A 27,099-nucleotide genomic window follows, 5' to 3' on the forward strand; every position below is an offset into this window, starting at 1 on the left:
GCTATGTTTATGATAGTATTATTATAATTTTATTAAATTTCATATGTGAGAGACATCGATGACGATTTTTCACTAATTATGTCTTTTAATTACGGTTATTATTTATTTATTTTTTTTGAATTTAAAAAATTGAAAGTGAATACTTTTTATTCGGTTTGAACTGTAAACTGAATCGCACCAAACCGTATATTTTTAGTTTGGTTTGGTTTGATTTGTAATTTAAAATAGTTTAATTTGATTTAAATTTTTTTAAATAATTTTTTTAATTTGAATTAAAAAATATTATAAATCGCATTAAATCAGACCGTGAACACCCCTAATCGTGGTAACATTGGTGAGGCGATCTGAACTTGGAGTAATTGTAGCCGACTGCTGCAGCCTTTAATCTGGCCAAAAAAAAAAAAAAAACTGTTAGAGAGCTCTAGTGCCGTAGACTTACAGCTACAGGATTATTGAATATTGACCATAACATTTGTCTCCACCCAAGATTTGGTGAAATCCCAAATTTTAATTCTTTAATTTTAAAAAATTCAAAAATTTATTTGTAAATTAAATTTTATTAAAAATTTTAATTAAAATTATGATAAAATTATTATTTAATAAAAAATTTAAAAAATTAAACTTTATCACATGGGTTGGATCAAAATGCAGGAAAATTTAGATCCAGCCCAACTCAACCCTGCTGATCTACGTATGTGTTCTGGCGTAAATACTCTGCAGACTCACTTCAAAGGTCTACACCGTCTATTTGCTACAAAACATGATATTCCACTTCTGTAAATCAAGTGAAATTGAATACAAAGCGCCTTGTCTCTAACCTTAAACCTATATGCAGATGTTTCTCCATTTTTTCTGGGAAAATGTAAGGAACTCCTCTCTATACTTATATCGTATTTACAGTTTTTACGGTGCTTGAAAACACTTATTTCTTTACCATGTGGCAATAGTTTTAGAGCTGTTTGTCGTTTTTATTTATGTGGGGTTTTGGATTTGGTCAAGTACATTCAATTTTGATTTTGTGGGTATCTGTAATTTGTCAAACTGATTCGTATATTCTATTCAAATAGGTTGTCCAGAATGCTTAGGCCGCCACTCCACTGATTGAAATGCCGACTTTGTGTTAGTTTTTATTAAAATTTAGTTTGTTACTGCAGCTACCATATGGAGGTCTTTTTATTATATTCATGACGTGACGATTTGCTTGTATTTATTTGGGTTTAAAGTTAGTCTCAAGTAGACAGGTTTATTTTTTGACTATATTCGCTTCTGGTTTTGAGCATCTAAAGTGAAATGTTGCTTGTCTGGAAATATTAAGAATCAGAAAAAAGTTGTTGATGGCTTTGTGAGCATTCTTTTGAATAATCAAATTTATTGCGAAGCAGAGAAAATACACTCAAGATCTGATTCTTCTTTAATTTTCCTTTTCACAGTGGAGGTTAGAATTTGTTTCAACCAAAATCTGTGTTCTGACTGGTCCTTGGATTATTATTGTTGTTTGTTGGTTTTTAATGGATACAAATAGAACAAGATTGTGTAGCTTGACTGCTTGAGCTTTGTCAGAGTGTGCAGCTTTCAGTTTTATTTATTGGTAGAGTTTAGGATGGGAGTGAACAACATGAATTTGCAATTGAGTTCGTGTTTCCACTTTGATGACTATTTCGCTATCTCAACCTTAAACCACTGACCGTGCATAGAGTCAAGGCCTGTTTGTGTACTTCTAGTGGTGATTTCAGTTTCCTAAGCAAAATTTGATTATGTACGATTTGGGTTTTGATTCATGTATTTTATAAGGGTGTTTTTTTTTAACTTGAGTCTGGATATTATTCTAGCGTATTACATCTCATTCTTTTGAGAGGGGCAGAAAAATGATACTCTTCTCCATTGTCTAGTTAAACAAGAATTGAAGAATTGATGAAATCTTGCGTGCTTTCATTCCATAGAGGATACGTACATATATACATGGCTTTTCAGGCTAAACTAGAAAAATATAAAATACAGTCAAACTAAACTGTGTGACACAAAAGTAGAGTTACAAGTAACTTTATGATCAACTGAGCAACAAAGGATGAAAGAGAAATAAAGGAGCCAATGGAGGTATCACGCTTGGGGAACCTGCAGCCATGGATAAAGAAGGAGCCTTTTAAAAATTGCCACAATGGGGCTTTTTTTGAAAATTGCCAACAAAATGGTGGCGAAAACAAATTTGTGTTCGGTTGGCGTTGACAACAACAAATTAGAAAGTTTTGAAGGAAACTAGCGAGATATGAAAAAGATTTAAATGTTCTTTTTTTTTTTTTTTTTTTTAAGTTCTAAGGTTTTCATTGGCTTTTACTATATTAGAGAGGAACTCTAGTGTTGTTTGTGCTTTTCTAGTAGCTAGTGTGGTCGTCTGGTGGTTTATTGGATCTGTGATGTTTTCTGTAGGTTTTAGACAAGATTGTGGCGTTTTTGCCTTTTTTTGGCAATGTTTGTGTTTATTCGGGGTGTCTACGCCTTTTTCAATGACATATGTGTTTTTTTGATGGTTATGTGCTCTCCAATAGCTCCTATGATCATCCGGCAGCCTTTGATGTTGAAGAAGAATTCCAACCTCAAGATTGAGGTTCTGATACCATGTAACAAGAATTAAAGAATTGATGAAATCTTGTTTGCTTTCATTCTATAGAGAATAGGTACACATATACATGGTTTTTCAGGCTAAACTAGCAAAGTATAAAATACAAACAAACCAAACTGGGGAAGAATAAGAAATATGAAGTAATTAATTTGAGATTGTATCCCTAAACTTTAGGGATTCATTTCTGGTTTCCAAAATCTAACAGTTTCAAATTTGACTCTTTTCTCCATTATTGTTTTTGTTTATTGTTTTGTGCATCATTTTAAACTCTGCTACTGTTGCAATTTTTATAAATAAAATGATCCCTTTACATGTGTAACTGATCTTAGGTTCTGAAGTCATAAATATATTTTTCTTGTATATGTGATTTTTCATAGTTTCATGTATTCATTTGTGGTGTTTTGTGATTTCAGCTGCTGGGTTTCATCTAAAAGCTCATTCGGATAATCCCCATTTTGATTGAGCTTGCAGTCTCTTTGCCAGAACTGTTTTTTTGTAAGTAAATCAATAATCAACATCCAGTGCCAAAGTATGTAATCCTTTTTGCTATTCTTTTGATGGTTGATATATTTCTAGATATGATCAAAACTTATGGCTATTAAATCACAAGAAAAAGACATGGCTTTAGATTTTTTTAACAAAATATTAGCATGATGTTCGAGGCATGCATCACAGTGCATATTACATTTGTTTTCATTCTGATCAAAATGTAACATGCTAGGAATACGGTTTATACTGACAGTAATAGGCTATAGCAAATTCCATGTTTCTTTGTTATCGTTATTTTCCCTGGTTCAGCATATGCAATTTAAAAAATATATATTTCTTTTGCTAGTGTTATGTGTTTCTTATTCTTCAGGACATCATCAGTAAGTTAGGTTGTATGTTGCTTTAACAGAAGTATGAGAGAACATGTATGTGCAGTTCTAATTATATGGTATCACATCTATGTCACTAATCTAAAACGAAAATGAAAGGATACAAGCAATGCCAAATGAAAACCGAGTTATTTTCAAATGAAATTTGGATCTAACAGAATCCAAGATACTGAATTTACTTATGGATAAGTCGAATCTTGAATTCAAATCCAGGCCGCCCTGAAGCTGCCTCATAATTTTGATATTATAAGCTCTGGAAAATGGATTATCCTCTGTTTTCAACTTAAAGTTTTGATTTACTAGTTTATAACAAAACTCAATAATGCTTCTTAGAATGTTTGGCTAAATTGGCTAAACAGTTCCTGTGCTTACTCATTTTTCAATATGTTTTCAGGATGATACATTTGAAAAGTTAGCTGTCGTTTTGAAACAAGCCCATTTTATTAAATATACATAGACTAATAAATTATTGAGGGCTTTGCAATGGGTTCACCTGAGCGTAGTCGGAGTCATGCAAAACGAGACATAGAGGATGGCATGGATATGAAGAAGATTCGGGACAGGGATGATGAGGAATGGGAGGGCAATGATAAGAGAAAGCATAGGTCAACCAAGTCTAGAAAGCTTAGCAATGGAGAAGAAATTGAAGGATTAGATGGCAGTGGAAGAAGGAGAAGTTCTGGTGATAGAAATGAGAGTTGTAAGAGGTCAGGTGGCTCTAGTAGAGCAGACAGTCATGAAGATGAATATGACACAAGAAAAGAGCAGCGTTCTAAGCAGTTGAAGAAAAAACAAGAGGAGAGTTCCTTGGAACAATTGAGCAGTTGGTACCAGGATGGAGAAGTAGATAATAGGAAAGATGGTGGGGACAAGTCTGGGAGTAGAGGTCACAATCGGGTTGGTGAAAGTGAGAGAAGAAAAACAACTTCAAAGTTATTAGAGCATGATAGCTTCCAGAGTGGAAATAAAAACAAGGATGAAAGATTACATGATGCGGAGTCTGAAAAGACATTGGATAAAGATTCAAGGTACTCAGAAAGAAGGGAGAGTGGACAAGAGAAGGTTCATGATTCTTCTGATAAGGGAAGGAATTCAAGGAGAAGATGGGATGAGTCTGATGCTCTCAACAACGTTGAAGAAAATCTTCATGAAAGAGCTGATCTGAGAAGTGGAAAGGCTTCTGATACCAAGTACGAAATTTCTAAAGGGAGGAGTGCATCTGCGAGACATGAGTCCAGCGAGAGTAAAAACAAGGGTTTAGATTCAAACAGTGAGAAAGGTGTTAAATCCAACAACAGGGAAGAGAGAAGGGTTGATATTGAGAAGAGTAAGAGCAAAGGAAGGTCAGAAGCTCTGGAAGAAGAAAATAGGGGCAGTCCTAATCATCATGAAGACAGATCAGGTTGGGATAAGAATGAGAAGAGTAGACATCAAAGAACTCCAAGTGGTCGGGATGTTGGTGAAGGACGTGAAAGGCCCTCCAATAAGGATGATGATGGAAATGCTTGGACGAAACGCTCTAACAGGTCCAGGACTCCTGAAAGGAGTGGGAGACGTCATCTGGAATCAGAATATTCTGAGGTGGATTTTGAAAGAAGCAATGATATAAAGCGGAAGGAAATAGAAAAAGATAGTAACAGAGATGAGAGATCAAAAGCCAGAGATGATAGTTGGAGTGACAGGAATAGGGATCGAGAAGGTTCAAAAGAGAATTGGAAAAGAAGGCAAACCAGCAGTAATGATAAAGAATTAAAAGATGGGGAAATATTTTATGATCGAGGTAGAGAGTGGGAATTGCCAAGGCACAGTCATGATCAGAATGATCACGAAAGGCCTCATGGTCGTTCAAGTACCAGAAAAGATGGGAGTAGGAGTGAGGCTGTGAAGACATCATCAAAATTTGGAATTTCAAATGAGAATTACGATGTGATAGAGATCCAAACCAAGCCTCTTGATTATGGAAGAGCAGAGTCTGGGCCTAACTTTTCTCGGAGAACTGAAGTTGGTCCTCAATCTGATGTTCAATTGGCTCCAAATGAACAAGAGTGGGCCTATATGCGTGAGGATCGAGCAAAAAGGACTGACATGTATGGATCGGGACATTCAGGTGAAGATTCAAGGGACAGATATGTGGAAGATGGACGGGATACAAACTCATGGAGGGATGACATTGACTATCAGGGAGGGAAAGGAAGAGGCCAGAAAGGTGCTCTGTCTGGTCGCAATGCTGGTTCAGCTAGCAGTTCACAGCCTCCATATGAAAACCAGGAGGCTGTGCCCTTTGGTAGAGGTCCTCCACAGGGAGTGAAAGGGAGTAGGGCCGGGAGAGGGGGAAGGGGTAGGCCTACTGGGAGAGACAATCAACAGATGGGAGTACCATTGCCTATCATGGGATCACATTTTGGGCCTCTTGGAATGCCACCGCCTGGATCAATGCAGTCTATTACTCCTGCTCCTGGTCTTCCAATAAACCCTAGTGTCTTCATTCCTCCTTTTCCTGCTCCTGTTGTTTGGCCTGGGCCACGAGGAGTTGATATGAATATGCTAGGCGTTCCACCTAGTCTCTCTCCTGTTCCTCCTGGACCATCAGGGCCACGATTTGCTCCTAACATAGGCACTCCAACCAACCCTGGGATGTACTTTAATCAAGCAGGCCTTGGAAGAGGAGGTCCTCCCAGCACATCTGGGCCAGGCTTTAATGCTGCTGGACCAATTGTACGAGGTACACCACCTGATAAATCCTCAGGAGGTTGGGCTCCTCCAAGAACTGTTGGAGCCACTGGTAAAGCTCCTTCCAGAGGAGAGCAGAATGATTACTCTCAGAATTTTGTTGACACTGGCATGCGGCCCCAAAATTTCATCCGGGAACTAGAACTTACAAATGTTGTGGAGGATTACCCCAAACTAAGGGAGCTTATACAAAAGAAGGATGAGATTGTGTCTAAATCTGCTACTGCACCCATGTATTTCAAATGTGACCTGCGTGAATTTGAGCTGTCCCCTGAGTTCTTTGGCACCAAGTTCGATGTTATACTTGTAGACCCACCTTGGGAGGAATATGTTCATCGTGCACCTGGTGTTGCTGATCATATGGAGTACTGGACATTTGAAGAAATACTCAATTTAAAGATTGAGGTAATCTGTTTGCATATAAGTTTGTGCCATCTTTCTGAGAATGTTGACCAAATATTTAATTGTTTCCCTTTGTATTTTCAGGCAATAGCTGATACACCTTCTTTTATCTTCCTTTGGGTGGGGGATGGTGCAGGGCTTGAGCAGGGTCGTCAGTGTTTGAAGAAGGTATATTTGATTGAGACTTTTAAATTAGAAAGCTACTCAAATATTCATCTCTTAATCTGTAATAAAAATCATGTGCTGTAATATGCAATAATGTCTCAGATAATTTAACTGTGTTTTATTGTTACTGTAGTGGGGGTTTCGGAGGTGTGAGGATATTTGTTGGGTGAAGACAAACAAAAACAATGCAACTGCAGGGTTGCGGCATGGTCATACTTTGTTTCAACACTCTAAGGTTCGGTAGAAATTTTTTTTTACTGCAATGTGAATGTTTCAGCTTCATCATGCTCATTGACCCATTCTCCTGTTAATTTAAAGAATGCTTTCAAATCTGTTTTCTGTTTTCTTAAGCTTTTCTTTTTGCTTGACATTGTGATGAAGGAACACTGCTTGATGGGTATCAAAGGAACTGTCCGACGCAGTACTGATGGTCATATAATCCATGCCAACATTGACACCGATGTTATTATTGCTGAGGAGCCTCCTTATGGTTAGTATTAGTAAAGTCTCAGAATCTTAGACACTGCTGATTGGAATATTCAGTTGTCCATTTAGCATTTATTTGCTAGACCTTCAAATGTGAAAGATACATCCCTGAATCTGCCGTAGTTGTACTATTAGTGTTATTTTTAGGTTTAGAAGGGTTGAAATAAAATCATGTGATCTTCTCCATGTGAGATCTATGTTTTTTCTTTTTCAAAAACTTTGAAGGCAATACAAGATCAAAATGAGAATAGGAAGATATAACAGTTTTGACCATTGAGCATGAAGATTTTCCCTTGTGGTGTAGGGTATTTGGATTGTGTATAATCTCTATGGGCTTTGCTTCTTTGTTCATTATCAGCATTGACAAAAGGTTTCTTTCATTGAAAAAAATAATATAAGTTAATGCCTATGGAATTGTAGGTTCAACTCGAAAGCCTGAGGATATGTATCGGATCATTGAGCATTTTGCCCTGGGACGCAGAAGGCTTGAGCTCTTTGGTGAAGACCACAATATCCGAGCTGGTTGGCTGACTGTTGGTGATGGCATATCATCATCGAACTTTAACAAGGAGGTAATTATCGCCTGGCAAAATAATGAACTTCAGTTGGGTGTTCTTTTATGCCTTATTTCATTCCAAAAACTGGATGATTGTCTAGGCAATAGATCAGATAACAGGAATACTTCCACCAGCTAATGCAGCAGAAGGAATCCCCTGTCTTTTCATAGATTAGGAACAGCATTTTTTTAATTCTTTTTTCTTTTTAAAGATTTTTATTGTGTGTTGTAATGGAAAAATTTTCTAAAAGATGAAGAAGAGGTGTCAGTCTGTTAGAAGCATGATTCTTGTGTATATATGTGACTAAAAGCTGAAAACATCCATGCCTTGCTCGCACAATGTCATAGTATTTTGGCACATCTGATTAATAGGCAGTACAAGAACACCTCAACGGTGTGATTTGCACTTAAAGTCAAATTAATCTTTCTGTCAAGTTAAAGAGAATCTATAATCCTAACTTCCTGCTTTCAATCGTTCTGAGTTCACTAGTTTTTTTTTTCTTTACAAAGAGAGAATTCTTGACCAGAGGGATCTGGCTGCAGGCATACACCAGAAAATTTGCAGACAAAGATGGAAAAGTTTGGCAAGGAGGGGGAGGACGAAATCCACCCCCTGAGGCACCTCATCTTGTTGTAACAACCCCAGAAATAGAGGCTCTTCGACCCAAGTCACCAATGAAGAACCAGCAGCAGCAGCAGCAGTCAACATCTATTTCTGTGGCAACATCTATTCCCTCAGGCAGAAGGGCTGCTGGAAATTCTCCGCAGAATCCAGGTGGTCTAGGCTTAAATCTAGAAGCATCTAGCTCTAACCCTTCTACCCCTGTTCCGTGGGCTTCGCCAATGGAGGGTTTTCAAGGACGGGACATTGGCAATATGCCTTCTGAGGATAAGTATTTTGATTTATATGGGTATACTGGGCAGGCAAATGGTGACTACCCAGATTTTGAATCTCAGAGACCATTGAATTTGCTGTAACTAAAATTTTCATCATTTCCTGCTTTGAACTATAATGAAAAGGGAATGGCTTTTCTTTACCTCTGCGTTTGGTAGTCTACACGACGTGACAACCAAAATCCCAGAAATGAGAAACTGATAGGGGGAGTCTAGAAACTTTTATGAGTTGCATATGAGGATCTAATTTTGGTCTGCAATATACTGTTGTGGAGATCTTTCGGTCTTCGAAACTAAAAGATAGAAATCAAATTAGGGTTGTCTCAACAAGCCTAATTTCTGAATTTTCTTTGGAAGTTAACAAACAAATCCGAAATCTAGATTAGCTTAGTTTAGTTTCAGATTCTCTGAAGAAACACCTCTTGATAGCTGATATATCTCAATTGCCTAAGTTTTTTAACCATTCTAAGCAAATTTGACGGAGAAAGGATCATTGACCCTAGATGCGAATTTGAGCCAATCTAATCCTAAATAAGGGTCGCCATAAATTTAGTTTGAAATGATAATATTCAATTCAAGTTCAAATTGGTTAAAGACTAATGTACAGTATTATTGAAAGGTTCAATGATCAAAATTAAATTTCCATGCAAGTTCGGTATATTCTAATAAAATATGAATTCAATCCTAAACCATTTTCTGTTTCACTTTATTACGAGGGACACGGGAAATCAAATTGAAAATTAGGCAGTCATGGCATCTCGAGTCTTTACATTATTCACTTGTTTGATGCTTTTACGGCAATTTGGGAAACTCCAGGCAAATTCTAGCTTATATTCCTCTTACCAAGCCAAGTATTGAGCCATATGCGAAGCCTAATTTAACCATGATAGCTGATAAAACACAAATAATCAACATGACAGTCAAAGAAGAGGTGCAGACTGAATTAAATAAAAAGATCTACAGTTTCCTATGTACTCCAGCAATGACTGAAAGGGTAAATGTGTGTTCACATACATGTATCAACTACAGTTTCCTCTAGTTCAATGTCAAATGAAGACTAATTTCTCTTGGCATAAATTTATCGAGTCTCCCAATCTTTTAACTTCTTGCTTCCTTTGGGTTTTGTGATTGGTGCGTTCATTCCTGCCATTTTTGCATTGTACTTAGCGCGAAGAGGATCATTATATGTCCACCTGCAATGCAACCAGACAATGAAGCCAAGGGTTGTAAGAGAACAAATTTCACACTATATACAAAATATCAAGATGATAACATAAAGTTTTCATTTTTCTGTATTTTTAGTTGGTGCAAAACATTGATAATTTAAACCAGAAGGGTGGCACATCTGGAGACAAACATAAACCCATTATTTCTATAGATCATCTCTTCCATATCCCACTATAGCACATCAGGAGACAAACATAAGTCAATTATTTTTATAGATACAATTTAAGTTTATGGAATGGTTTTTCCTTAAAGAAACTTATATTGTCCCCTTGGTATCTATCTAGCACCTGAATAGAAATATCTATTAAGGAAAAGCGCAACTGAATTCAAAAATCATCTGGAACCCCCTCTGACTTAACTGCCATCTCTATTTCCATTTTCTTCTCTCTCTAATTTTCTATCATCACTCAAGCAAAATATTATTGTTCAAAAGAAAATTTTCATAAAACTCCAACAAAAAGTAATATCAGTATATTAGCTAAACCAATGTTTAGGGAACATATAACCAGCATGAATGAACAGTCAGCATAATACTTTATCTATTATTGAACTCAAGTGAATGGAAAATGTTTTCACCAACTTCTTAATTAGTCATACGAAAAATGCTCCATGTTTCATTACATGCAATAGCAAAATCTAAAAGAAAATGCTTACTTAACCAAGCATGCAGGAATTAGAAATAGGAAAAGTAGATGGTTTGAGACTATAATAATAATTAAAAAAAAAAAAGGTAATTAAAAGGAGAAATAAACTCACGGGTTGTTCCAATCAGTTGTATCCTCGTTGACAAGATGGGTCCACTTAGTTCTACCACTACGACCAAAGTGCTTGACCTGCATGACCTTAGGTAATATGGTCTTGTCCATCTTATCCTCTCCAGTTGGAGAGGAGAAATCACGTTGGAAAATATGATCTGATCCGGCAGTAGCAGAAAGGTCATCTGCATCTGATTGGAAGAAGGCACCCTTGTGGTAATATTTCTGCATAAACCTCCACTTCTGCTTTGGTGGTGGAGCAGGTTTTGGATTCTTTCTCTCCCACTCTCTTCTCTCTTCCTCCGTCATGTTTCTCACCTTTTCGATCTCTTCCTTCTCTTTCACCATTGCCTCCCTAGCCTCCCTATCCCTCTTGATCCTTGCTATCTCTCTTGTTTTCCAAGTCTCATACTCCTCCGCCTCATTAAGTTCATCATCAGTATCCACATCAGCAATATTAGCCTCCAATTCCAAGTTCTTTTGAATTTCTTCATCCTTCCGAACCTCCTCAACAAGTATTTGCTTTGTCTCAATCCTTCTCTCTTCCAATTTCCTCTTTGCTAACTCCTCAAGGGCTTCCTCTTCAGCCTCAATCCGCTCACGCTCTGCAATGGTATCTCTCTCCTGCTTTGGTACAAACACAGGCTTCAACATAGTTATACCCATATGTTCTTCTTCTGAGTCAGTCTCATACTCAGATTCCTCTTCCTCCTCTTCTTCTACTGCCTCCTCTTCTTCCTCCGGAAGTAGAGCTGCTTCTTCTTGCTCCCTCTGAAGTAGCTTCTCTCTGATCCTTCTTCTCCTCTCCTCCAGTGCATCTTCATCCTCTTCCTCCAGGTCCAATCCTTCTTGCCTCTTGTTTTCCTCTTCCTCAGTCGATACAATCTCAGCTTGTCGAATGCGTCTATGATCAGCTCTAATCTCATCACGATTATCTATCCTACTCTCAGCCAATCGACGTAGCCTAGGATCATCCTTCTTGGTCACATCTGAATCTTCCTGGCTAGGGAAAGCTTTCTCAAGGGCAGCAGCCCTTGCCATCCTTATATCATTATCTTCATCGATATCATCTGCCCACTCAGGAGCTTTACCAGGCCAGTACCTTTTAACCTTCGTTTGCCCAATCTTACCTCTAAGCTTATCCCTAATAGCAATTACAGTATCACTAACACCTGCTGTCACCGACATTGTTGTCAGCAGTAGGAGCTCCGAAGGTAAAAAAGCCTCAAGAATCACCCTGCTCTTCCTTTCAAATGCTTCTGAGACAATACTTATGATCAACTTGGTATATTATCAGTTTATCTACAGAAACCTGAAACAGATACACTAAATACTTCAACAATCTGGACAATAGTAGCCCTAAACAAATAGCATGCATTTTTATATATCCATTAAGTGGACAATTAGTGAATGAAACAGGTCATTTTAGTCACATGTCTATATTGAAATCAGAACAGCAACACTACAAATGTAAATAAACAACCATATATCACATTGCATAAATGTTATAAAAAGAGTAAATCAAAACTTGATATAAAATATTTAACCCATAATACGTATGATTTCAGCCAGAAACATGGTTTTATAATTTTTTAATAAAGAACAAATCAGCCTCACCTTTTTGTCACTTTTATTAACAAAGCATAGGATTAAAGGTGTAAAGGAATCCAGAATTCATAGATGAAAACCCAGCTTCAACAAACACAGATAAATCATTTTTAAAAATGGAGCTAAAATTACTACAGAATAAAACAGAAGGAAAACTTGTTCATGTTCACTGCAATAATAACAAGAACAGCCAATAACAACAGTGAAATTATGTTGTGCATAGCCTTCACACTTCAAAATTGGTTGCTGTAAAACGTTCTATTTCTGTTCTTTTAGATTGAAAAAACATAAACGGCGACCAAACATGTATTGTCTGTTTTATGAGAGAAAAAAATCACAATTCTTATCCACAAGCCAGCTTACTTTTTGAAAAGCTCGTCGTTAAAAAAGAGGAGAAGAGACAACGTAGCCGGTTGAAATTAGGGGTGAACACAAATGAAGTTCTCCACCTTAACGACAGAAAAAAAGATTGCTCAAATTCTATTGAATCTGACTCATATCCACATGAATTTGCACATCTAAGAATATTGGACAACGTTACAATAAACATAAGATCTAAAACACAAACCCTAATATCAAACAACTTACAAATACAGAACAAAAGAAAACCTTAGTCTTGAAACACAAAAAGAGTTCACAATCGAAATCACAAAATATTAAGAATCGTAGAAAAAATGATATATTTTACTCAAAATCTCATAAGATATCCCACAGAAACGAAATAAACCAACTCGATCAAGCGAATAAATATGAAGATTACAATAGGTATCTAATAGAATATGAAATGAAAATGTAAACCCTTCTCACCTGACACAGGAGGAAAAAAAGGTTTTAGGATTACCTTCTTGGCTAGGGTTTTGCGCGGGATGACTTGTTGAAGATCAAGAAACTGATAGAGTTCTGTCAATTCGCAGGCGTGACTGATACATCACACTTGGGTAACAATCTGACGGTCAAGATATGTCGTCATGCTTATCCATGTGGCATGTTTTGGTTGCCAAGATGAAATGATTTTCCGCCGTCCGATTTCCAGTTTGGGCAGATGTCATTCATCGTTCGGCCTATTAACTTTTATTTATCTTTTAAATGAGTTAATAAATAATCTATATTAGTTTTGATTAAATTAAAAATAAAATAATATTTAATTATATAATAACAATTATTTATATATTTAATTATATATTTAAAAATATATAAATAATATTAATCTTTTATTTAACAATAGGGTTAATTAATTTTAAAAAAATATTTAGAATAATTATGAATATATTATAAATGAAAAGTGTTGGATTTGTGTTTAGCTCCTGGATGAGCTTAAGATGTGTATGATGCCCTTAGGCAGCTCCTTTTTGGTGAAATGTATATATTAAATTTTAAAAAAATTAATAAAAAATGCCCAAAATGCCAAGGCCCATGGGCCGAAGCTCGGACTGGATTTGTTCTTCTTAATTCTTATGAACAAATATTCTTTAATTGATTGCTCTTTTCACAAGACATAATGCTTTGTAAATGCTCTTCCTTCCATCCCTTTTTATGATTTCTCAATTCAAATGCATGCATGCATGTCCAATGTTCATAATAAAACAATGACCCACAATGCAATGTCCCTTTCATATAAAGCAAAATGTGAAAAAACCTCTATAATATATATATATATCTCATCAAACCCAAGAGTTAATTTAAGTTCAATTCAAATATAAAATGGTCAATTTGAAATCGAATTTAATCCATTCAAATCATCGAAAAAAAAGGAAAATTATCGGGAAGTTAATTTTTTGGTGGGGCAACATACATATCATTTTCTCACTATAAATATTGACATAGAACAATTTTGTTGCTTTAGCAAGAACTTGTGTAAGAATGCATTATCTTTGTTTCAATAAAACAAGAGTGATTCCAAAGTCATTTTAATTTCATTTTCAATAAAATTATCAATATATATATATATATTATTATACAATTAAATATATAAATAATATGTCATCATATGATTTGGTGATTTTAAATTAAAGATCAAGTAACACATAATCATATGATAATATATCGTCTGTGTATCTAATTATATACTCAAAAATATATGCACATAACATTGTTTTTCATATAATACATTTAGATTTTGGAAAATCGAGATTTCCAAAATCTAAACTCGGGTCAATTGATACAATTCTCGATTCAAATCCTCCTCTAAACGTATGAATAGAAGAATTAGATGGTTCCCCACCTATTTGATAAGCAAAACATGTGGTGTGCTGGTTAAGCTTTAGGCTGGTAGGGCCAAAAAAACAATAGGCCACCCCATAAAAGGCCACTTTGTGAATATCCAATACCTGGTGGACCCATTTTAAAAGTCCCTCGACTCAACGCTAACTTTTTTCATTGGTTACACGTGTGGATTTAAAAAACTAATCAACCCACCTTTTAACTTCATCATGTATAATCTTATGAAATAATTTTATATTATTTATTTCAATTATAGTTTATTTAAATTTGTTTTTTTATTGATATTATTTTATTTGATTCGTTAAATAATAAAATATTCTAATAATCTTATATAACTAAAGGGACATTGTACCCAATTAATCTTAATTTAAAACAAAAATACTATCATTTTCAATTAATATGGATAATCTCTTAGGAAATATACAAAACAAATACAATACTATTTTATATCTACTAATTTTAGTAAAACAATATCTTAATATTATTTTATTATTATCAATTAAATACAATAATTATTTATAAAAATAGTAATAATTTATATCGAATAATCTTTCAAGTAATTTATTTTTATAATAATATTTTATTGTTTGTAATAAAAGATTTTCTAAACCAAATGCACCATTTAATAATAATTTATTCTTTATTCTTTATTCTTTTGTCAGTGTTTAGATAGTTTGATTAATATATTTTTGTTGATATAAAAAACTATACCAACGAGAAGTATGCAAGATTACACGTATAATCTCACGCAAGAAAATAATTATAAACAATATGTTTTTAAAGTGGTTCGGATTGCTACTTGGAAACCTGTATTCATTGTTATGTTACTAAGTTCTTCAGAATAGCAATGGTGATTACAATTTGCCCCATTAAACTTGTATAATCTTGTATTTATCAAACAAGAGCAAAAGACAATTGAATAATTAGGTAACTAGAGCATAATAGAATGAATATAGACATTTAAATGTAAGTTATCAATCAAATTATTTGTCTAAAATAGGAGATAATGTTGTACTTCTATGATGATAAGAGATAGATATGAAAAGTGATCATATGATATCGGGAGACTAAAATGACATACTGAAGAAATCATGAGAATGGTTGCAACTGTCAAGAGTTCTCTTTTTACTGTTTTTAGATAAAAGAGTTTTTATTCATACTATCAGCATGTAAATTACTTGTTTAGTCATAATTTTATAACTAATTACTTCGTTGATATATGATGAAGTGTGAGAACATAACAATTTTATATTTTATCTAGGCCAAAAATTTATTCCCACCCGAAGTTTGGTGTAAATACAAAGTTTTATCTGTAGGGTTTAAAAAACTCAAACATTTATTCGTTATTTAACTTTTATTAGAATTTTTTGTTCAAGTAAAAGGCACAATTGTTATTTAATTACTAATATAAAAAATATAAAATTTTATATTATTTTTTCCTCTTCGTTTGAAAAAATAATAGTTTTCTCAAAATGTAGTTTTAAAAATTACAATTTTTTCTCTAAACTCTAAAAAACCAATCCAACGAATTTTCAATGAATGACAGTCACTTTCTCTCCCTCCTGGCAATGCTTTTCCTTCTCCGACGATATCTTTTCCTTTGACGCTCCCTCTTCACAAACAAATTCAGATGAAATCTTCATTTGGATATCGATGAATTGTCCAAACAAATTGAACAAAAAAGTTAGAATAAGTGGTAGAACTAGAAACTTAATCAAAGTGTCATCACACAACATAATTGTGATATCAATGTACTGCCGAAAAAACCAAAAAAGCAGGAAAAAGTCATGAAAAGTGACCGCCCTTGTCATAAATTTACACATTAAAAGAAGATACGTAAAAGGTTAAAAAGGTAATAATAATGAAGGGACGGGACGGAAAAAGGTTAAAAAGGTCCTTTTAAAATAGATAGAGTAATGAGCTTTCATTTTCGGAAAGGTAAAAATGATAAAAGATAAATTTTTATGAGAAAAAAGAAACAACGACCATCCGTGCAAGCGAAAGTTCACCTTTAATCCTAGAAAGACACTGTCACTGTCCTCATCTTACCCCGCACGTGCACACTCTACAAAGCTAATCAATTACCTCTTTAGTTTAAACTAGCTTTCTTGATATTGCAAAAATTAATTATTTTATAATAATCCGGTAATCCCCTAAACTGAGATTTATTGTAATTAAATTGTATATAATATTATTATATATGATAGTTAAATTGTATATAATATTACGTATTAAAAATTTAATTTTTTCTATAATATATTATATATCATATAATATTATATGATGTATTTTTTTAAAAATAAAATAATAAAAATATTATAATTAATATACCATTATTTTGAAAAATATAAGAAATATTTCTAAAATTTTTTGTGTACACTTTGATTACATTATCATTTTTTGTAATAATATGTATTATATTATAGAATACGTTCACTGTATCGTATTAATTTAATACAATTTATGATATGTATCGTTTTTCATCTATATTATATTATAAAATATGTATTATATATTATAAGATATTAATAATTATACTGAAAATTATAAGCACTGTTACAAAAATCAGATTGCATTGTTTCGATTAGGACTTGATAAATAGTTATTGATTTTATCGTGATTCAAGGTTATGTTAATGTCAACATGATACCATATTAACGAAACTAGATATTATACATATTTATTTAAATAGCTCTTTTCTATGATATTATTTATTTATTTAAACAGTATTTTTTTTTGTGGTTTCAAATTAAAAAAATCCACATAGGTAATCCCATAATTAAGAGCCAAAATATAATTAATTTTAGGGGAAAAGGACTATTTCCCACCCAACTTTTAGGTCATTTTCAAACCTACACCTACGGGAGATGAAAAACCCCTATTCCCACATATAGGCAAACTTCTGTTAAATGCTGAAGTAAAATAGTCATTTTATTGTTTATATTAAAAGTTATGAAATTTATTACTTTTCACCCCTCTTAGGTTTTAGAAACTAACATTTCACATTTACCTAAAGTTTTTAAACTTTAAAAAGTAACATTTTCACCCCCAAAACCTACGGTTTCCATATTTTTCAAAACGTAGCCACCCTCCATAACTTTCAAAAATAGCAGTTTCACTCCCATTTTTCAACTTCATCTTCCGACATTGTCTCCGGCCTCCTTTTTCTTTTGGTGTGATAGCGGTAGTGCGATGAAAAGATGAAGATCTCTTTGTCACACGATGCAATGAAGAGACAGAGATCTCTTCGTCGCTCCACCCAAACGACGAAGGACGACACTTCGTCGTCCTTTGTCGCTCGTTGCGTCATCCAGACTCGACGACGAAGCATCGTCCTTCGTCTGTTTTTCTAGATTTGGATGATGCTTCGTCGTTAAGATCTAGGTGACGAAGGATCGTCTTTCATTGTCCTATTTAGTCGGAGATGAGAGATCGATGGAATGCGTTGGCCGTCGATGATGGCTAGAGAAGAAACAAACCCTAGAAGTAAAATCTAAATTTTTCAAACTTTGAGGATGAGTTGAGGTGTTGGTTTTTAAAACCTAGAAAGGGGAAATGGTAAAATTTTAAAATTTATAGGTAAAATAACAATTTTACCCCTGTCCTTAACTGAAAATTTGGACGACAGTTTAGTCATGGGTGAGAGTTTGAATTTTTCATTTTCCTTGAGTGTGAGTTCGAAATTGGGCTAAAGTTTGGGTGAGAAATAGTCTTTTTCCCTTAATTTTATATTAAAAAAACTACAAAAACAGCTAGAATAAGAGCATATTATTTGAGATCATCTACGGTATAAAATAAATAGGCTAAAAGCATGATTCATGTGTAAATCTTGGTGGACTTTTCCTTCTCTTCTTTTTTGACTAATTCCTTATATACATATATATTTTCTCTACCCATTGAATCTCTTTCTCTGTAGTCGTTATATCCAAAGCTTCCAAGGGAAGCCTCTTTATGTAGAATGATTCTTTCTTTTATTTCATCCATATGAGTCGGTCGTATCACATTGACGAAACCACCCAACAAAATTTTCCCTCACACCCCAATGTAAAGATTGACTATACACATAACTCCTCTCCAAACAATGAGCTTCGCCATGGGTAGGATCTAGTAATCATGTTAGATTCATTATTATCAAAATAAATATTCACAACATGAAATTCCTTCGTTTTCCTCGTATCTTAAATTTAATGATACCCCATATCAATATGCTTAGTCTTAGAGTGAAACATGAGATTCTTTATAAGATTGATGACACTTTTATTATCAAAATACAATACAATATCTCATATATTTTATTAATAACTTTTCATTTATGATGAAAGAATACTATAATTATATAATAAAAAATATTATAATTTAATACAAATAAATTAATTTATTTTTTATATAAATACAATAATATATATACTATTTATTTATTCAACTTTAACGTCAATATTTTTGAATTCTGTAAAGATATTTTTAGTGGCCCGATTTTGTAATTTAAATTTAGCTTTGACTCAATCTTTTATGCACATGATTGTTTTGATCATATGTATAATAATAGATAAATAGAAAAAAATTAAATAAACATTTCCTGAATTTTTTTTAATATATAACTATAGTATCAGGTCAGGCCCAACTAGCCTATGATCCGATCCTTTCAACTCATGGACCCCCTAGCTTGCTATAGTATCAAGTTAGATCTTATCATGTCTAGTTTTTGGTCAAAGGATTATTTCACTCCCAAGTTTAAGTGTTATTTTAAAATCATACCAGTGAGGTTTGAAAACCTAAAATCTCACTCATCCGTTAAAAATCTCAGTTATGATTAGATACAAAATAGTCATTTAAAAAAATTGTAAAAATCTAAAGTTTTATTACGTTTACCCCTTCAGCTTGAAAACTCACAATCCCCCCCCCCCACCCCCTACTTGAAGTTTGAAAAATCAAAATTTTTCCCTTAGGGTTTGCAAAAGTCATTGGAGATGGTCGTTTCCGGTGGCGTCGACTCTCCCTCTTAGCTTAGCTCTTCCTACCGATCACTTCCAGTCACTGACGAAAGCTAATTCCTCTGACGAAGACAATCCGATGAAGATGAATTCGTTGGAGGAATTAGCCTTTGTCGATGGCTGAGAAGTGATTGACAATGAGAGCTAAGTTAGGAGGGAGAGTCGACGCTACCGAAGACGTTGAAGTTTGTCGTGTCTAACGATGATTTGCAAACCCTAGGGGGAAAATTTTGATTTTTTAAACTTTAGGTGTAGGGGATTGTGAGTTTTCAAGCGATGGGGGCAAACGTAATAAAACTTTATTTTTTTTTGTTAAAAAAACGGTTTTAATTTTAATCTTAATTGAGATTTTTAACGGATGAGTAGGATTTTGAGTTTTTCAAATCTCATGGGTGTGGTTTGAGATAACACTTAAACTTGAGTGGAAAATAGTCTTTTGGCCCTAGTTTGTTCGTTAGGCCTTTGATCGACCCGACACATTTAACACCTCTAGTTATGATCATCTTTAATGGAAAATAACACAACACACTTTGCAGTTTTGATTACTAATGCACAAATCCTCTTGCAAAAGTCATCAAGACTCTATAACATGATTTTTTAGTATCAAAATCATTAGTCAATATTATAGCCAAACTTGAATCGAACTTGACATTAACTTATTTCAAACTAAACTGAACTTAAATTAATATGACAAAAACTCATTGAGCTCAAATCAATTTGAACTTGACTCTTTTAAGTCAAGATCAAATTCAATTTGAGAGTTAATTCAAATTCACTTTATGTAGCTGTCAAGAAACACTACTGTGAAGGTGGGGAGAGAGAGAGTCACAAGAGTCACGCGAAGGCAAAAACAGGTTACACATGAAAAACATTACATTACAACAATAACTCACGAGGAACCCACCTCAATCACGCCTATACCAACCAAATTCTGGTTTGGTTTCTGCCATAACTGCCGAAAAGCGATGATGACATGACGGTGAATACGAGTTAAATTCAAGGGTAAATGTGTCAATTCATCCAACGTCATAAACAAAAGCGTTATCTCCTTCCTCTAATCTTCTTCCTTTTCAGTGTAACTCTTATTATTTACTAATATTTGTTCATTAGATGATTACATCGGACAATAATTACAACAAAATCACACAAGCCCTGTTAAAGTGACAGCTGCCTCCTCCTTTGTCTCCATTAATTGTTTCGTAATTATCTTATCTTAATAGTAAAATTTTTATTTTCTAAAATAATATCTGTATATGTATATATATATGCGCACATAAAAAGTGAATAACTTGTCCCACCTAAAGTTTGCCTTCACAACCTTTTCCACCCAAAATTGATGTTTGTTAGTAAAGCAACTTCATTAGAAAGTGAAATTATTATTTTATCATTTTTATTTTATTTTTTAAAATTATCATATAATATTAAATTAATAAAAATAAAAAATAACTTTTTAAAGTATCCAAATTATAGATGAACCTCTTAAGTCTCTTTTTTTTTTTTTATCTTCATCGTTTCTTCCTTTCTACCTCTATAAATGAGGTGTTTATCGTATAATCGTATATTAAGAAGCAAAATATAATTTTTAAAAATATTATAGGTTTTTTCGAAAAATTTTAAAAAGGTTATTAGAAATTCTAAAAAAGGTCATGAATCTTTTTAAAAATTTTAAAATATTGTCTGTTTCAATAGTTTAAAAAATAATAATTATACTTCTAATGAGTTGAATAAAATATAATAAATTTTGGATATAAATATCATATTACAACTATGAAAATTATATAATAATTTCAAAAAATATAAATATTTGAAACAAATTTAAAAATTGATTTGTTTGAGTCTAATAGAAAGCTGTTATTTTATTTTTCTAATCAATAGATAATAAAATTATTAATTTGCCCTTATACTCGTAGTTTTTTGTTAATAGAGGTTGATTTTATGTGGACAAATATTAGTTTACCAATTAGGGGGTGAAAAATGTTTTTAGATCAAACCTTGGGGGGCGGGGATTATTTACTATTTAAAAAAGGAAAAAAAAAGGAGAAAGAAGCTGAATTATTAAAGCAATGGCGACTTGAGCAAACAAATAGAAACCGATTGGCATGGGTGGGTCCGTACCGTCCGTTCAGCTGACGTGTCAAAAAGTTAAGTGAGGATTGGATGCAAACTGTAGGATAACGACTGGAGGGAAACAGGAGCCAAACAGAGAAACCAGAGTTGATCTACGTTGTATATCTTGAAGCTCGATTCAGTTTTCATTTTATAATAATATAAATATTTATAAATTCGCAACTTGGCTTGTTTATTATGCAGTTTGAGATCGAAATCGAAGCGTAGATGTTAACGCAATTTCGTTTCATGTTTCGAAATCAAAGATGAGTAGTGTAAACAACAACAACAACAACAGTGTCGACACCGTTACCGCCGCCGCAACCGCCATAGTTTCGGCTGAGTCTCGTCCCCAGCCCGCCGCCGTCGTCCAGGTAGATATATGACTTTTGTAGGAGGAACTAAAAGTCTTGACTGAATTTCAATTCTTGCTTTTTTTGGTTTTTATTTTGAGTAGTTTGATGGTCTTGTTTGGTAACTGGGAAACTGTGGGAAAATTAAAGGGAAATGGGAATTATGGGATGTTGCGATCTTCTCTGGTTTTTTATTGTTGAAAGTTTGTTTTATGCTCGGTCTTGGATGTTTGAGCCTTTGAGGATCAAAGTTTATTCATTTATTTATTTTCTTTTTTGGAAGTAACAGTTGAGTCTTTGAGCAGCTTGGTGAATATTTGATTTTGTTTTAATATCTTTGTTCTTAAAAGAACTCTTGGCTGTGATTACTGTTGATAACGTGGGAAAATTTTGGAATCTTATATTTTTTCAGTGAATTATTCCACCATGTTGACAAGCGTTGGGTAGAGGGAAAAAAGAGAGTTGGTTATTATGTTATCAGTCTTTTTGAAGATTTCTTTGATATTATGCAAGCTATGTATCAATATTCTGTGGAATCCCATAACTGTGGTTAGCTTTCCTATACTGTAGATGGGTTGTTGAGCCATCTTCTGGCCGAGAAAAAGTAAGGGGTTTGGATCCTTTGTACTTAGTGATGTGATAGTAAGAATATTATAGTTTGTTAATTAGTGATGAATACATAATAGGGGGAATTGCTGAGAAAATTCTCAATATTAACCAAAATTTATGATTCTTGGAGGTTATTTTGTTTAAAACAGTAAGAGTTGAATCAATGGTGCTTCAATCTAAATCTGCCAGTGATCAAAGCAAGAGAGAGCAATTCTGGAGCACAATTATGCAAATTTAAATGTGCTTTATTAGTGCAGAAGTCTCACTCTTGTTGTTTATGGTTACTATACCTAGCAGATGTTCATGAACTATATGTGAAGTGGAGTTTATGAGAGCCTTTAGGTTGGAAAATTTGTTTTTTAGCCGAAGTTATATTTTGTAGCCACCGTATATGTCTTGTTAACAAGTTCTTGATACCACTACATATTAGTGAAGATGTTTCAGCTCAATTGTCTCACTCGAAATGACTGATGATGAATGACACAGAATTTAAGTCTCTTTGAACTGCTCATTCTGAATCATTTTCTATTTGACTACAGAAAAGAAGATGGGGCAGCTGCTGGAGCCTTTACTGGTGTTTTGGGTCTCATAAGAGTAGCAAGCGGATTAGCCATGCTGTCCTTGTTCCTGAACCAGTTGAAACTGGAGCTGCAGCCCCAGTTGCTGAAAATCTGATCCACTCAACTGCCATTGTCCTTCCCTTTATTGCTCCTCCCTCTTCGCCTGCATCTTTCCTTCAATCTGATCCTCCATCTGCCACCCAATCGCCTGCTGGATTGCTGTCCCTTACTTCCCTCTCTATCAATGCCTACTCTCCTGGTGGACCTAGATCCATTTTTGCCATAGGTCCTTATGCACATGAAACCCAGCTAGTCACACCACCTGCATTTTCTGCGTTCACTACTGGACCATCTACTGCTCTTTGCACTCCCCCACCTGAATCTGTTCAACTGACAACACCTTCATCCCCTGAAGTGCCATTTGCTGAACTCCTGACATCTTCACTGGAACGTGCTCGACAAAACAGTGGGACCAATCAGAAATTTTCATTATCTCATTACGAATTTCAGTCATATCAGCTGTACCCAGGAAGCCCAGGTGGTCAACTCATATCTCCAGGCTCAGCTATATCTAATTCTGGCACTTCTTCTCCTTTCCCAGATAGGTGGCCTATTATTGAGTTCTATATGGGGGAAGCTCCCAAAGGCTTCGAACATTTTACTACTCAGAAATGGGGTTCGAGGCTAGGCTCTGGATCTCTGACTCCAGATGGTGTGGGGCTTGGTTCAAGGTTAGGTTCAGGATCTTTGACGCCTGATGGTGTGGGGCTTGGTTCAAGGCTAGGTTCAGGATCTTTGACGCCTGATGGTGTGGGGCCTGCCTCTCAGGATGGATTTCTTTTGGAGAATCAGATTTCTGAGGTAGTGTCAAGTGCCAATTTGGAGAAAAAATCTAAAAATGAAGAACATATAATTGATCACAGAGTATCATTTGAGCTTAGTGGTGAAGAAGTTGCACGTTGTCTTGCTAATATATCAGTTTCATCACCAAGAATTATATCCGAGTGTCCATCAGACATAGTGGCAGAGTGCCAAATACCAAGAGAAGGGAAATTAAAAGATAGCGATAATAGTTTTGAGCTGTATTCTGCAGATACTTCCAATGAAATACCTGAAAAAACTTTGGGAGAACTGGAAGAGGAGCATTTTTTTCGAAAACATCGATCAATCACTCTTGGGTCAATCAAAGAGTTCAACTTTGACAACACAGAAGGAGAAGTTTCTGATAAGCCCTTGATCAGCTCTGAGTGGTGGGCCAATGAGAAGGTTGATGGAAAGGAATCTACACCTTCCAACAACTGGACTTTCTTCCCAGTGCTGCAATCAGAGGTTTCCTGAAAGTTAAATTCAAATATAGATTCCGGTACTAAAAGCAGCTAGCCTAATGGATGTAACTCTGTAGGTTATGCCATCTTTTTAGTACGGCTTGGCAGTTGTTGATCTACTGCTAAGGTGAGAGGGCTCTGTCTAATCCCTTATGCATAGAGAAAAGTAGTTTGTAGGGATGAATAGTTTGGGTTTTGTTAGAGCATTCTTTTAATATTTCTTTTCTTGATGTTATACAAAAAATCGCATCCACATATAGGTGTTGAATTAGGGATTATTTTTTCCTGTTATGTATAATAAGGAGAAATATTATTTTCTGCTTTAAGAATCCTGTTCATCTGTTTGATGGTCCTGGTTGGTTCTGTATTCCATGCAATCCACGTATAGATAGGAGTTTGCATTAGACATGCTTTTGGAGTTGGCCTTCCCATTCAGCATTTTCTTCCCTTACCAATCTATATGCCCTGTTTGACACCTTAATTCTGCATTTTGAATAATCCATTGCAAGCTGCCTAGCTGTAAGTGCAAACTTCTGCCAAAAGGTTTTTCTGGTTAACAAGGAACCTTTAATTGAGGCAGACCACCTTTACGAGGTTTAAATCAACCACACTAAGTAGATGAAACCTCAAGTCCAATTGGCCTCACAACTGCTACACCAATCAAGTCTTTTGCCAAAAGTTGTTATTGCAACAATTCTATTGAATCCATTTACATCTGAAGTTATTGGGCAACTACTCTGCATATGTTGTCTCAGCTCGCATGGGTACTTGCTGAAATTTCTAGCGATTTTGTAGACTTGCGTATGGCACAATCAGTATGGCCTTGTTAGAGGAGGGTATTCAATAATAAGTTTTGACATCATAAAGAGCTCATTTCATTTCTTGTGCGTAAGCATGAGTGACTTTCTGGTGTTTTCATTTTCCTCTGCAAAATGTGATGACTTTGCAGATGAATGTGAAGAATTCAAGACAAGCCAACACCCGGAGCAGCAGTAGGTGAGTGGTCCAATTACTGTAATGAGGGGCTAAGAAAACAAAGTAGTTGATAAATTTCGTATGGTTTTTAGTTGTGTAGGACATAGATCATCAATAACACCAATAAGATCTCGTGTAGTAGATTATTATTTCATGCCAGCTCCGTGAACAGTTGTTTAAGGCCAGAGCAAGTCTCATCCACAAACTGGAAGATCATAGAAAATTGGCATACTTGCAAGGCTTCTTTGAGAAGTTTTTTTGATAGCCGCCTCTCAGTTCGCATTTGTTTGGTTTTAAGTTTCATACAAAGTACAAACATACTTTTATTTAAAATCATAATCATTAGCATCTTACAATATATCATACGTATTATATAATATAATACAATACATATAAAAATGATACGTATTATATAATACGATACATATTCTATAATATAATATGTACTATAAATGTATACGAAAAATCATAAATTTATAATGATGATATGTCAATTAAAAATTTTTATTATATATTAACATTATTTTATTTTATTTTTTAAAAATTGTATCATATGATATAATATTTGATACACGATACAAAAAATTAAATTTTTAATACATGATACGTGATTCAATTACTATGTTTAAAATATATTTATTTTTAGTTATTCAAATCTTATAAACTGAATTTTGAACTCATTATTTGGCAAAATAAGATTTGACAACAAATTAAAAAATATAAATTGAATGTTTTGTCGAAACACTTCATGAAGTTCTTTCTCTTGACTAAAGTAAGTCTTATGTTTACAAGTTTAATTAAAATAATTTATGGCTACAATTGAAACACGTAAAATTTATGTAATTGGAATTTTATGATAGGCCAAAGGACTTTTTTCCACCCAAAGTAGGTTGTAGTCGCATTTTTAATATTAATAATAAAATATTATTAATAATATTAATAATAAAAGATAATAGCATTCTTGACATTTTTAATAAAAATGTCATTTTTAATAATATTAATAAAAAATTACAAAAATCTTTTAGAATTTACAAACAAACAAAATAATATTAATAATAAAAGATAAATTATTTGGCATTTTTAATACTATTAACTAGGGTTGGACTCGAATCGAACCCGTTCAAATTTGAACTCGAGCTTAGATCGAATGAGCCCGAAACGAGCCAACGTTATACGAGCTCGAGCTACTTGTCAAAATTTTCAATTAAAAATTTTGACATAAAACGATATTATTTTGATTAATATATATTAAAATAAGATCGTTTTAATAACGAAAAATGAGTCGAATCGAATTCGAATCAAGTTTGAGCTTGACTTTTACGAGTTTGAGCTCAAACTCGAGCTTAACTATATATAAATTAAATTAAGCTTGAGCTTAACTCGATTCGAATCTAACCCTACTATAAACCAAACACAACCTTAAAGTTTTGTTACAATACAACATCTCATTCTTATATCAACATAAAATTTATAAAATGCTTTCTTTTACTCTTTTCTTCTAGTGTTATCCATTATTGCTACACTCTTGTCTCCATGTGTTAGAACCTTTTAGGAAGAAAAGGAGAACAAGTTAAGTCAGAGTGAGCGATACGAGAGGCAAAAACTTAAAATTGTTGTTGTTGATGGCAGTAATTCTTCTTAA

At 34.0% G+C, this 27,099-nt stretch overlaps 3 protein-coding genes across 14 annotated transcripts; 2 read left to right on the plus strand and 1 right to left on the minus strand.

Annotated features, from left to right (window-relative positions):
- Positions 1-711: 711 nt before the first annotated feature.
- LOC123197945 (N6-adenosine-methyltransferase non-catalytic subunit MTB-like) lies at positions 712-8,871 on the plus strand. 7 transcript variants are annotated; one of them, XM_044612474.1, is made up of 9 exons: positions 725-862; positions 1,068-1,119; positions 3,031-3,112; positions 3,890-6,630; positions 6,712-6,795; positions 6,926-7,027; positions 7,174-7,282; positions 7,699-7,850; positions 8,378-8,871. In XM_044612474.1, the coding sequence occupies exons 4-9, from the start codon at positions 3,979-3,981 to the stop codon at positions 8,810-8,812; spliced, it is 3,534 nt and encodes a 1,177-aa protein (XP_044468409.1). In that variant the 5' UTR covers positions 725-862; positions 1,068-1,119; positions 3,031-3,112; positions 3,890-3,978; the 3' UTR covers positions 8,813-8,871. The 7 variants fall into 7 exon arrangements, with proteins under 7 accessions (XP_044468413.1, XP_044468408.1, XP_044468409.1 ...); XM_044612478.1 differs by lacking the exon at positions 1,068-1,119 and having other exon boundaries at positions 712-862; positions 3,031-3,146; XM_044612473.1 differs by lacking the exon at positions 1,068-1,119 and having other exon boundaries at positions 712-862.
- Positions 8,872-9,642: 771 nt separating this feature from the next.
- Positions 9,643-13,302, minus strand: LOC123197957 (microfibrillar-associated protein 1-like). Of its 4 annotated transcripts, none has more exons than XM_044612496.1 (4): positions 13,160-13,266; positions 12,682-12,767; positions 10,712-12,022; positions 9,643-9,921 (listed from the first exon to the last, which is right to left on the minus strand). In XM_044612496.1, exons 3-4 carry the CDS (start codon positions 11,896-11,898, stop codon positions 9,807-9,809), a joined length of 1,302 nt encoding a protein of 433 aa, XP_044468431.1. In that variant the 5' UTR covers positions 11,899-12,022; positions 12,682-12,767; positions 13,160-13,266; the 3' UTR covers positions 9,643-9,806. The 4 variants fall into 4 exon arrangements, with proteins under 4 accessions (XP_044468431.1, XP_044468433.1, XP_044468430.1 ...); XM_044612498.1 differs by lacking the exon at positions 13,160-13,266 and adding an exon at positions 13,126-13,144; XM_044612495.1 differs by lacking the exon at positions 12,682-12,767 and having other exon boundaries at positions 13,160-13,302.
- An 8,296-nt stretch (positions 13,303-21,598) lies between these two features.
- Positions 21,599-24,808, plus strand: LOC123198118. Of its 3 annotated transcripts, none has more exons than XM_044612731.1 (3): positions 21,599-21,755; positions 21,840-22,009; positions 23,137-24,808. In XM_044612731.1, exons 2-3 carry the CDS (start codon positions 21,902-21,904, stop codon positions 24,493-24,495), a joined length of 1,467 nt encoding a protein of 488 aa, XP_044468666.1. In that variant the 5' UTR covers positions 21,599-21,755; positions 21,840-21,901; the 3' UTR covers positions 24,496-24,808. The 3 variants fall into 3 exon arrangements, with proteins under 3 accessions (XP_044468666.1, XP_044468667.1, XP_044468665.1); XM_044612732.1 differs by having other exon boundaries at positions 21,603-21,752; XM_044612730.1 differs by lacking the exon at positions 21,599-21,755 and having other exon boundaries at positions 21,774-22,009.
- The last annotated feature ends 2,291 nt before the right edge of the window (positions 24,809-27,099 follow it).

Source organism: Mangifera indica, chromosome 15 (assembly GCF_011075055.1).
Source record: "Mangifera indica cultivar Alphonso chromosome 15, CATAS_Mindica_2.1, whole genome shotgun sequence".
Taxonomy (NCBI): Eukaryota; Viridiplantae; Streptophyta; class Magnoliopsida; order Sapindales; family Anacardiaceae; genus Mangifera; species Mangifera indica.